Below are 12,283 nucleotides of genomic sequence, written 5' to 3' on the forward strand. Positions count from 1 at the left end.
CTGACGCCACCGAAGGCTGGGCCACAATTGGTGGTTTGTGAATGACAGTGGGACATTTATTAGAGATGTGCCCAAACATTTTATTTCAATAGAGACCGAGGGAACAATAGGCCTAGTTGTATACTAGAGAAGCATAAAACGATTTTCATTTTCAGTAGGTCGAGAAGGAAAAATTACCTTACCCAATGAAGCAACCAACATAGCCAAATGTTTACAAAAATGCTTCACTGTGACCCAAACCGAGCATTTATGCTTAATGACACTTTTGTAGTCTTGATTCGCCGACCACGACAGTGCATGAACTAGGTGTCAAACATGAGGGGCGATTTCTCCAGCAAAGCTACTTTGTGTTTAGGTTCTTTAGAAAGAACCTATTAAAATCCTATGACAGCCAACTAATCCGGAGAAGAGTCCATAATGAAGCATGCACTATAGAGTGTTTTTGTCGTTCACTGTAAACAACTTTTTTTATAGTAAAAAACTAGTGTTCTATTACCAAGGAGCTATATAAATTAGGAGGATGTACTTCAGAGAGAAGTCATCCAAGGAATAAAGCTAGAAACAATACAAACAGACCTTAAACTATTGAGTATGGATAGCCTCCAACTGTTAACAATCATGTAGGGACTAGCGAAGATTGGCATGAAAGAAAATACAAGCATTCAAAGAAGGTCATCGAAGCGTGATATGGTTCCTAGCCTTCCAAATGGTCCAGAGGGCCTAGTATCTCATCCAGATCATGAAAGTGTCAAATGCAAGATGATAGAACACCAAAAAACCCAAAAGAGTTTTCCTCCTTTGAAGGATGTAAAACGTCCTTGAAGATTGCGAGTCAATGCTTGCAAGAAAGTCCTGGACTTTGTGCAATGCCAAAGAAGATGCGGAATGGACTCTTCATGTCATCCACATCAACAACATCGATCATTGCAAATGTCATTTTGCCAAAAAAGTGGAGACTGGAAGTATTTCGACAAGGCATCTCCATAAGAATAGATGCTATTTGAGAGGCAACTTACAACCCCAGATTAGTCGAAGCCTTTGTTTCCACCATTTAGTACTCTTATGCATTCCCCCCCCATAAAGTATTAGCATTAGGCTAGATCCATGGGGAAGGAACCAACAATTTGTACACATTACTTGTTGAAAGCACATCCAATTGAAGAGAACTGGTATGACCAATAAGTTGCCAATCATGACGTCTATCTTGATCATCAAGGGATGGGATGGGCTCAAAAGACCACAACAACACAATAATAGTTTTCCACAATCACTTGTGCTGCAAACCCAAGTTATGTTCCAGACTTCTAGGAAAGTCTATGTAAACCCCTCATTTGTTATGACATCCGCCACAGTCTTAACTCCAATGGAGGTAAGAAAGAAGGCCTTTCATGGTTCCTGTATTTACAAGTGGTTGAGGAAACATCAAAGATCAATGAATGCTTTTGAGTCGAAGGGAATTTCCACTCAGTGCATCTCTATCTTGCCATTGAATAGAAGACGAGACTAATTTCCAATCACGAAGAATGTAAGATGCATAAGGACATCCCGAATTTTTTTCTTCGAATTTACCAAACATTGCTTTCCACTAAGAAATGTGCCAATTACCATAAGCTCTAGTCTTGATGAAAGCACACATGTTTCTATAAGCATGGACCATGGTTACCGAAGTTGAAAAAAGTGAAAATCATGGTATGCTTTCTTGTTAAGAGATGATAATGCACATCAAGTGTATTTAGTCCACCATGCATTTTAGGTGTGCAAACTAGAGATCGTCTTAGAAGACACAACATTGTATGATGTTTAGTTTTCCACAATAATTCTACGGCATGAGACAAAAGTATCAATATTAGTTTTATGCCAAATCAACAAACAAGTAAAATTGCACATAAGCGATAATGATCGATTAAATAATTCTGAGATGCACGACCATGTAAAAAGCTTCCAATATGCTAGCCTAGCCTTCAATTTGTTCAATACTCAATGAATGGCAACATGCACATAAACATATACCATGCTAGTAGATATCCCAAATGTCTAACCAAGTGGTCTAGCGAAATAATTTATCCTGTCCATAACAATGCATGCTGGTCTCACAAGAAGTCAACAAAAGCAACTTAGACTTAGAAAAGTTGATATAAAGTCTACCTACTTTACCAAATAATTCCAAAGTTCTCATATGCACTTGGAGATCATTTGGATCATTTTTAGGCATGAACAAAGAATCATCTGCATAGGCCTAGGCCACAAAATGTGAACCATTGGGTAACTGTAGACCATGTAATTGTGCTTATGCAGTCAAGACATCCATATACATCAAAAGTGGATGTGTGGTAATTGCATATAGTAATGCACTAAGAGGGCATCCTTGATGCATAGATTTTTGCAATGTCCACTTTGATGAGAGATAGTACTATCTTGATATAACCAAAAAATAGCTTGTTGCATTTTACGACTAAAGCCCATTGCAACCATGACCTTAGCTATGTAGTCCCATTGAATTGCATCAAAGGCTTTTGCTACATCCACTTTCATAACAAGGACGTCGTGAATATTATATTTTACGACCAAAGTCCATTGCAGCCATGACCTCAGCTATGTAGTCCCATTGAATTGTATCAAAGGCTTTTGCTACATCCACTTGCATAACAAGGACGTCGTGAATAGTATATTTTGCATATTCCATCGCAAGATATACATTCACAATATTATCCATAATTTATCTTATGGTAGACAAAACCATATTGTCGTGGATGCAAACCATGAAAAAGTAGTCAACCAATACGATTCGCAAGCAATTTAGTTGCCAATTTGTAGATAACAAGCATCAACATAAGTGGTCGCCAATCATTAGAGGATTCTCCTTATGCTTTTTTAGGCACCAAAATCACAAGGTCTTCTTTCAAGGAAGTACGGATACATCCTGTCTCCCATGCAACTTTAATCATGGTCAAGATCGGATTTTTAAGTATATCCTAGAAGCCAACAAAGAATTCAACCGTTAGACCATCCCAACGAGGTGACTTCCAATGTCCCATGCCATGTAACACATGTGTTAGCTCTTCCTCATTGAAAGGTAGATCATGTCTCAAAGTCAACAATGGGATACACACCTTTCTCTGAGGGAGAATCCTTCCAACATTTGCATTCCATTTGAGCACTTTTGCAAAACAATTTTGTTTGAGTGCTTTTGCATTCCTACAAACCATTCTGGTTGAGTTGAGTGCTTTTGCAAACCTTGAAGGTTGGACTAGCAAAAAAAGAACACAATTTAAGAAAATTTTATGAGCATAATGGACATCAACATTCACAACAAATGAACTCTGAAATATGTGCTAATAATGATTGACACATTCAATTGCAAGCTCTACTTTTGTGGATGTCTATTTGCCATCAAATTTCTTAACATGCACAATTTTATGTCTCTGTCTATTAGTATGCAAGGTTTTGGAAAATTGCTTCGATAAGCAACCTTTATCTTGGATTTCCTTACATCTCGAATTAACTTGCTATTTTTGTAGCTTTCTTAGTTGATTCACAGACACATGCTTTGGCTTCACACAACAGATTTTGTTGATCTTGTATAAGATATTGAAGATGGTTGAGTGTTGTGAGCGAGTGGATTTGTTGCTTGGCCATTTCAACTCTTTGCCTGCTGGCATCAACAACATACCACCTGCCATAGTCGCCAATGACTATCTGCATTCCTTGCATCTAAGAATTGGGTAGAGAGTGGAGAAATAACATCATGGACTAAAACTTTGAAAGTATCATGCGAGAGAGAACTATTATTTATGTGCAACAATCTTTGATATTGGAGAGGAGGTTCCCACAAGGGCATATGAAATTATAATGCCAACCATAGTGGCGTATGATCATAGAGTGTCAAGGCATAATTAACCCAAAGCTTACATGAGAAAGACTCATACTATCGAGTGTGTATACCATCTATCCAATCTAGCCCAGTATTGAGCATGAGCATTATACTCATAAGTGAATCTTGCAATTCCAGCCATAATAGAAAGACAAAGACCAAAGGCATTAGGTTGTAGGATGAAATTGTCCCAAGCTTGACGCTCAACATGTAACAACATATGAGAAGGGCCAGATTTATTGTCCTCCCTTTGTGGAGAGTTTGTTAAAACCTCCATAAACGAAAGCATTTGTCAACTAAGAATAGGAATTGAAGAATTTCCAAATCCTTTGTCACTCATGGGAAGATTGAGATCCATACACTCGTGCAAACTGAAAAATTTCACCCTGCAAAATACATTGCCCAATCACACATCGATCTAATGAATCATTGTATTCCAATACTAGCTCCAGTTCATGTCACAAAAGAAAAGCAACACCCAAGAATTGTTTGCTTCGCACATAGAAAATGTCATATCAGCAAAATGGTCAATTTGGCTACCATACTCATGTTGATTATGTTCTTGCAAAACAAACTACATCTCATCTCATCATATGTACATAATCCCATAAACATCTCCATTTATGAGAGTTGCAAATACCTTGTACATTATAGGTAACACACTTTATTGGAAGCATCTTATGTACATGACAGAGAAACTTATCCATATGGGTTGATTCCACCTGGATCCTACATTACATTCCAAATAACATCATGCTTATCAAAGATTTGAGTATCTCTAGTACAAACTTGAATCCAACTACGTGAGACCGCATTGGAAGTGCGATTTGCTTTTGCATTGAGAACATTAGCCACTAATGAATCCACATTATGAGCTACATTCTCCTGGGTATGGGTCCAATTACGACTTTTGTACAATGGCACCATGAAAGTCTTTTTGGGGCAACCAAACCATCCTAATCCGTTGTACTTTTCCCTTTAGTCTTGCCACATGGCACAACCTTACTGGTGCAGGCTTGCTAATTAACTACATGCAACGAACCTTTTGTTTTTTCTTGCTGTTTAACCATAGTAGCAAAGAATGACATAGGAATAGCACTTGTAGTAGAAGTAGAAGGTGAAACTGATGACACCAAAGATTGAGCCACAGCTGGTGGTTTGTGAATGACAGTGGAACATTTATTGGAGATGTGCCCAAATTGTTTACATTTAAAGCATGTACCAACAAAGGTGTCCCAAATAAGCTCATAGTTTTGACGACCAATCCCAAGTTGTCTATTATCAATACATTTTATTCCAATACAAACCGAGAGAACAACAGGCCTCGTATATATACCTTCATAAGGTTAGAAAAATCTAAACTTACAAATTGAGAGATTTGAGAAAGAAATAATAGTGAAGAAGGACAAAGACAAAAACAAAGCATTTGAAAGATCAAAAATAAATAAACTAACAAACCTAGCTACTAAGGAGAGGAAACGAAAAGATAATGTCAAAGAAAGACTTTTAATTAAAACATTAACAAAAAAACAAAAAACAAAAAACAAAAACAAATAAACAAACAAACGAAAAAAACAAAGAAAAGAAGAGAAAAACAAGAAACAAGAAACAAGAAACAAAAAAACAAGACAAAACAATTACATGAATGAAAGAAACTTTAAAAATAAAAAATAAAAAAAACACACACAAAAGCATACACACACTTCTTCTTATAATAAGAACTTAAACCTTTTGAGCTAAGATACAAAATAACACCACAAAATAGCAAAACAGAGAACTATAAACTCTAGACCTAAAGCACTTACGAGCTAGAACCAAACATTAAACTAAACTTTAAAAAAAGACTTCGACTCAAAAGTGCAACCATTAACTCCAATGTCAGCCCGAACATGAAGTGTAGGTTCATCAACTCTATCATGTATAGTGTGGACAATCAGCTATGACATCCCTACTCACGTCATTAGTGCCCAAGAGTAGGTGTAGGTTTGTATAAAAAGAACACGCTTTATAAAACCGGTTAGTCCAAAAGAGCGTGCTTTATAAAACCAGTGAACTGAGTTTTGATCACTCTCTTGAGGTGATGGACATACTTAGACATGATAGAGACTAGCACTCAAAGTGTGCTCTAAGGTATAACAACAAAGAATCACAAAACATAGGAAAGAACCAAAAAAAAGTCTATATTAAGCTAGAGTGAGAAAGAATTACAAAAAGACTAAACAAGGCCTACTCTAAGTTAAAACAATAAACCCTACTCTAAGCTAGAACAAGCCACTTTTACAAAAAAGAGCATTGAATTATGAATTAAGTGGGCTTTTCAGCTCCCCACTTCTATAAACTTATTCCTTGTCATTTTAAACATTTCAAAAGTTGAAATATCAAAGATAAACTTACTACAATTCATGAAAGAACAAACCTTGTTCAAAATCTTATTTCAATAAGCAGCAAAATAAGATGGCACGATTGAGAGATAAATGCTATTTTAGTAGAGCAAATACAAGAGAATCTAAAAAGTTGAGAGCAGATAACACCATACTTAGCTGTATCAGAAATTTTGGAAGAAAGGTGTGGCATCCGAATGATCTTTCAGTTAGCATATTCAGGTTATAAGCGTTTGTCATAAATATCTACTATGAAGCCTGAAGATGATTGAGTGATCTTAAGGTCTAAAAAAGCACAACTATTGCTATTCGAGGTGCAGTTATCCTAGAGAATCATAAAACGATTTCCATCTTCAGTAGGTTGAGGAAGACAAATTACATTACCTAATGAAGTAGCCAATAGAGGAAAATGTTCACGGATATGCTTCATTGTGATCCACATAGGGCATTTATGCTTAATGACACTTTCGTAGTCTTTATTGCCGACCGCGGCAATACATGAACCAACTGAGTGCTAAACATGAGAGGTGATTTCTCCAGCAAAGCTACTCTGTGTTTAGGTTCTTTAAAAAGAACGTCATAAAATCCTATAGACTAGGTGCTGAACAGAGAGGAAAGATAGAGCAAAGGAGAGAGTAGGTCGCAAGCAAGGGATGCGTCAGATTTGCATAAAAAATGCGACAGATATGCATCAAAAGCACGCTAGATTTGCGACACACACAAAAATGACGCGCGCGCGCACACACACATGCTTCTCATCTTTCATAAACTCACTAAAAAATGGATACTTCTCATTTCTATTTCTCTCCCCCACAAACACACACACACACACACACACACACACACAAACACTCTCACTTGCACATTTTAATTTGGGTGCATCCCTTCTTAGTGGTGTTAATCCTTGGAAGGTTGATTCACATAACTCCCTCGTAACTAGGGACCATTCACATATGGCGCCTTTCTAATAATAAACTATACCTAATCTCATGCATGCGAGGTTAACTCGCCTGACATGGCTCTCATTTTTGCTGAGCCGACTCTGGCGCTTGACATGGCTTTCATTTCTGATGAGCCGACTTTAGCTGGCTATGGTTTATGACCCTGCACATAGTTTGGTGGGGAGCCGACGAAGGCGGGTTATGGTTCTGCAAATGCGCTGGTGAGGAGCTGTGATAATTTGCGATTTGGAAGCTTCCTTCAATTCTACCTATATAAATGGAGTGAGTGCAGCTGAGTGCTTATACACTGACTTATTCCGTGTCTTGTGGTTGTTTGCCATGCTTGTCAGAAATGCGATAGATTTGCGTCAGAAGCACGTCAAATTTGCGACAGATACACAAATGGCGCACGCACACGCGCACACACAATGGCAGAGAGATCCTCCAGCACCAGAGACACTTTCCCACTAGTAGTAGGCATCAATCATGGACTCTCCAACGCTGGATATTTTGAAAGGATGGAGATCGATGTACTATATATTGTAGTGGCATGGTGATGTATTTTTCCATGTATATAGAGACATTGCTATCATCATCATTGCATGTGTGGATAGTTGTCTATGTTTTTTTCACCTTTAAATGACCATGTTACCTCATGGTACCATTATAATATTTTGTTTGGTCTTATAGACCCTTTGGGTCTTTCGAAGATGTTTAATATAACTCTCTCTCTCTCTCTCTCATCGGAGACTCACTAGTCCAACGAGATGCTCCACCCCACAGCTTCAGGTCCAAGAGATCCTCCAGCAATACAAGAATGCCCCTCCATAGGTAGTAGATGTGGGGAGAGACCTTTATATGGTTGATGACCCACTTGTATCCCCACATTATATCATTGTTGTACCAGTGGGAACTTTCAGGGCTGTTGTTTCTCCTCTCAACTCTAGTTGGGTTTTTTTATCATGTTTTATTTCCATGATTTCGTCACTTCATGGACACATTGTGCACTTTGGTCTTTTGTAGACGTTAACATGACGTTCTTTCTTTCTTTTTTCGTCTTCTTCTCTCTTTTGTGCACTTTTGGTCTTTTGTAGACGTTAACATGACTTCCTTTCATTCTTTTTTCTTCTATATGCTGACGACATTGTCTTGATCTCAGATTCAGCCGAGGGTTTACAGAAACACTTAAATACATTGGACAGATTTTGCAGGGAGAGACACCTTACGATCAATTTGGGCAAAACCAAGGTTATGGTCTTCAACACATCTTATGCAATCACCTCACGATTTTCTTTCATATACAGAGATGCCCCAGTGGAGATTGTGTAGAAGTATGTGTATCTAGGAGTCACTTTTACAGTCCCTTTGTTTTGCATGAGCACAGCTGCCACTGACCGACTTGCGAGGGGGCACGCCTCCCTAGCCGGTATGGAGAGAGTGTTTCCTGGCACATTTCCAAGAATCCCGCACTAAGTGTTGGCTCTTTGATACTCTAGTATGACCAACAGCTATGTATGGTGCAGCCCTTTGGGGGCCAGGCCTAGAGAAGGATCACTGGAGGAGCATAGAGAGGCTACGGGTGATGATGTTGTCACGCATGATCAGGAGTAAGCCATTTGTACCACATGACATTCTACATGCAGAGTTGGGGGTGGCCCCACTGGTTACAGATGCCCTTTTTCAGACTGTCACTTATATTCAGCATGTATACACGCTTGATAGAGATCGCCTCCCACGACTAGCAGTAGAGTCCTCTATGCAGTTACACGGTGAGAGGGAGAGGGAGCAATTGAGACGAATTGGCTGCCCTCCTCCTCGACACGGCCACCACCATTACCAACACATGCATGGTACTCTTCCTTATGGAATCTAGTAGATAATCGATTAAGAAGTACTTCATTTTTCTGATAGTTCCTTGGGTGCGACGCGGCTTGGGCGTATCTAACCTTGACTTGGGGGTGTGTCGGCCCAGCGAATGCATTCGCCCTTGGTGTTCTTTTCGATCTCTACGCATTTCACCCGACACATGCATGGTACTCTGAGGTAGTCGAATGGTTTCATGCACATGGCATATAGATGGACTGTCTCCCCCCGTTTCAGTATAGCCTCGATTCCCCATACCTTGATCTCTCACGTCAGGAGATCAACCGGATCATCTGGTTAGATCTACTTGGGCTACACATACACCAGACATGGGTGTCTACGTCAGAGATTGGTAAAAAGTGTGAGTTCTACAGAGATCAATTCTTGAGACTCTCCGAGGATGTCTTCTTTGAGATCCTAAGATACATACAGATACACACGTCACATGCCATGCGTATCATGATCGGCCAACTCAGGGTATCCTCCCACCGCCTCAGAGTAGAGATTGGCAGAGTTGAGGATATCCCACATGAGAGGACATGCACAATATGCATCACAGGAGCAGTAGAGGATGAGGCCCATTATATGCTCAGTTGCCCGGCTTACTATGAGATATGGGGGAGATTCCATTGCCTCTTCCGAGATATGGGGGAGATTCCGACCACTCACACCGGTGATACAGTTTGAGGATAAGAGGTGCTTGGGCATGTACTTGATGGAGATGAGACGACATAGGGATGTAGTGTTGAGGCAACATGCTGAGAGACAACCCCGGCTCCGACAGGACACCTCATAGAGAGCCATCATAGATTTCTTTGTGGTACATACATCCACATTGGAATCTACTGTCCAAAACAGCTCCTCTGCTACGACATCAGAGCCCACCACCTATACCCACGCTCCAGCTCCACGCCCCAGAAGAGTTCTTAGTGAGAGAGCTCGATCCATTCTGCGAGCCAGACATCCCCGACCTAGAGCATCAGGACCCTCCACCACACAGACGGATTCGTGAGGTTCTCCGCCGACATGTCACGCTTCCATCACAGAGGCCTGACATTCACTCCACCATTAGATCGGTTCTGGCCGTGGCGGGTATTGACATTAGCTGATCACAGCATATCTCACTCTACACAGGATCATCTGTTGATCACATGTATTGTCAGATGTTTTCATTTTACTTTTTTTGGCCGTGGCGGGTATTGACATTAGCTGATCACAGCATATTTCACTCTACACAGGATCATCTGTTGATCACATGTACTGTCAGATGTTTTCATTTTACTTTTTCTTTCAGTTTTCCATGGCTCAGTATATCCATGGTACCATTGTATTACTTTTGGTCTCATAGGCCCTTGGGGTCTTCTGTAGATGTTAATTTAACTCTCTCTCTCTCTCTCTCTCTCTCTCTCTCTCTCTCTCAGAGTGGAGACTACCAGATATGGGCCTAGGGCGGCCGCACTAGAGGACAGGATATGCTAGCTCTGTCACACAGAGCCCGAGACAGAGGACCATCACATATGCCGATGCCTTGTATACCATGAGATTCAGGGGAGGTTCCAAGGCCTTCCGAGCTGGGTTCGGACAACTTTCCAGGATCATGGACTTCCTGGATCAGAGATGCCTGGGACTTTTTCTTCTAGAGCTCCGTAGACACAGGGAGTCCTTAGTGAGATCCAGATTAGTTGTACTCGCTCGAGGACCAGCATAGAGAGCTCCCACCGACTTCTTCCATACCAGCACTCCGAGGGCCGATCCACCCATCATACCTAGACCATAGGCTAGTGTATGAGCTCGGTCGAGAGGTGTGACACTCGACAGAGCCACTGAGTTATGCAGAGCTTGATGCCCCAGACCCCATGGGCCTCGCCCACGGCCACGCCACCACAGGAGGATCCCGGCCATCATCGCAGGACCTTCTCACGCCAGCTCAATTTTACCACCTTGAGCACCATGTCACAGTGGCCCATGAGGGATGTATTAGGGTGATATGAGAGCTCTTTGCTCATGTACCTGGATCAGATTTTAAAGTTCTAGATTTTTGTTATCTTTCTTTATTACTATTTTGTACCCAGGATGATGTACCTCATGGATATGATGTAACCTTTTGGTCTCATAGGTCATTTTGGCCTTTTGAAGACGTTAATACAACTTTCTTTCTCTCTCTCTCTCATAGTTGTTTCAGTTTCAGTTAGTTGTTTAGTTGTTTTTAGCTTTTCTTACACAAACATTGTATCAGATCCACCAATTGTTGTAACCTTTTTGGTCTCATAGGTCATTTTGGCCTTCTGAAGACGTTAATATATCATTTCATTTCATTTCATTTCTCTCTCCCCCCCCCCACCACACACACACACACACACACACAATGTCTGGCCTATATGTGGTGAAAATTGAACCGCCTGTGCCACCTATGTTCCACCCCTGCCTGTAACAATCAGCTTCCAAATGTTTGTCTTGGCTTGAAGAATGAGGAGTGTGCACCCTGAACTAACAGGGGGGCTTTTAATAGTCCCCCAAGCTACCTATATGGGTACAGATCTGCTAATTTCCCAATCCAAATTATCCCTTTCGTTGTCAATGAACACCTTGATTTGAGCAATGCTCTTGTTCTTTTTCTATAATACAAGCATTGGCATCATACCCAATATCTCTCACAGAAGTTTAAAGTTGCTAGCAAGATGTCCTTTTTTGTCGTGAATTGCAAGTAAAGACATTTACACCAATCAGACTAGAATCATGTTATGTAGCAGCTTTCACTATAGACACAACCACCTCACCATGTTTATGGTTGTGAACTCATCAGAGTCTGTGTATTGGATCGATTTCTCCTCCTACTGTATCTCCACGCAACTTGTATACATGTGGCAGCTCGTGTTCTCCAGTAGGGGGATTCATATCTGAAAAGAAACAAAACAATTAGGATAAGGCCAACAATGAGTTTTTAATTCTTGTGGAAAACAGCACTATGCACACCCACACATGCACATGCACATTAACTGTGGCCTTCATGACCTACCTTATTGCTCCTTGCACCTTGGCATTCCTCAAGAAGCGGCTGTACAGCTTTGTTACCTCCTCCAAATCTGCTGCACTAAGAGAAAATGCCTCTACAGTCCCTAAGCATACTACAGTAGTACTTGATATGGCATGCTGTCCCACAGGTCGGTGTCGTGCTCGTCTTCCACCTGCTTAGTTTTGAGGTTACTACAAAACAGTTCGTAGTAGAA

At 40.6% G+C, this 12,283-nt stretch overlaps 1 protein-coding gene across 13 annotated transcripts in view; it reads right to left on the reverse strand.

The window, feature by feature from the left end:
• Nucleotides 1-2,261: 2,261 nt before the first annotated feature.
• The window catches only part of LOC147618182 (putative cyclic nucleotide-gated ion channel 20, chloroplastic), a 155,514-nt gene continuing 145,492 nt past the window's right edge, over nucleotides 2,262-12,283 (reverse strand). For 2 of the 13 annotated variants that reach the window (XM_086774602.1, XM_086774604.1), the window contains 2 exons: nucleotides 12,073-12,241; nucleotides 11,438-11,953 (listed from right to left, as the gene is read on the reverse strand). In XM_086774602.1, coding sequence (XP_086630728.1) covers nucleotides 11,839-11,953; nucleotides 12,073-12,241 — 284 coding nt within the window. In that variant the 3' untranslated portion in view covers nucleotides 11,438-11,838. Of the gene's footprint in view, nucleotides 2,973-3,110; nucleotides 3,248-3,841; nucleotides 4,258-4,511; nucleotides 4,601-11,437; nucleotides 11,954-12,072; nucleotides 12,261-12,283 lie in introns of those variants that run through there. The other 11 variants (XR_015262068.1, XR_015262067.1, XR_015262070.1 and 8 more) reach the window with 11 other exon arrangements.

This window comes from Cibotium barometz, chromosome 35 (genome assembly GCF_041138505.1).
Source record: "Cibotium barometz isolate CiBa-2024 chromosome 35, ASM4113850v1, whole genome shotgun sequence".
NCBI classification, from domain to species: domain Eukaryota; kingdom Viridiplantae; phylum Streptophyta; class Polypodiopsida; order Cyatheales; family Cibotiaceae; genus Cibotium; species Cibotium barometz.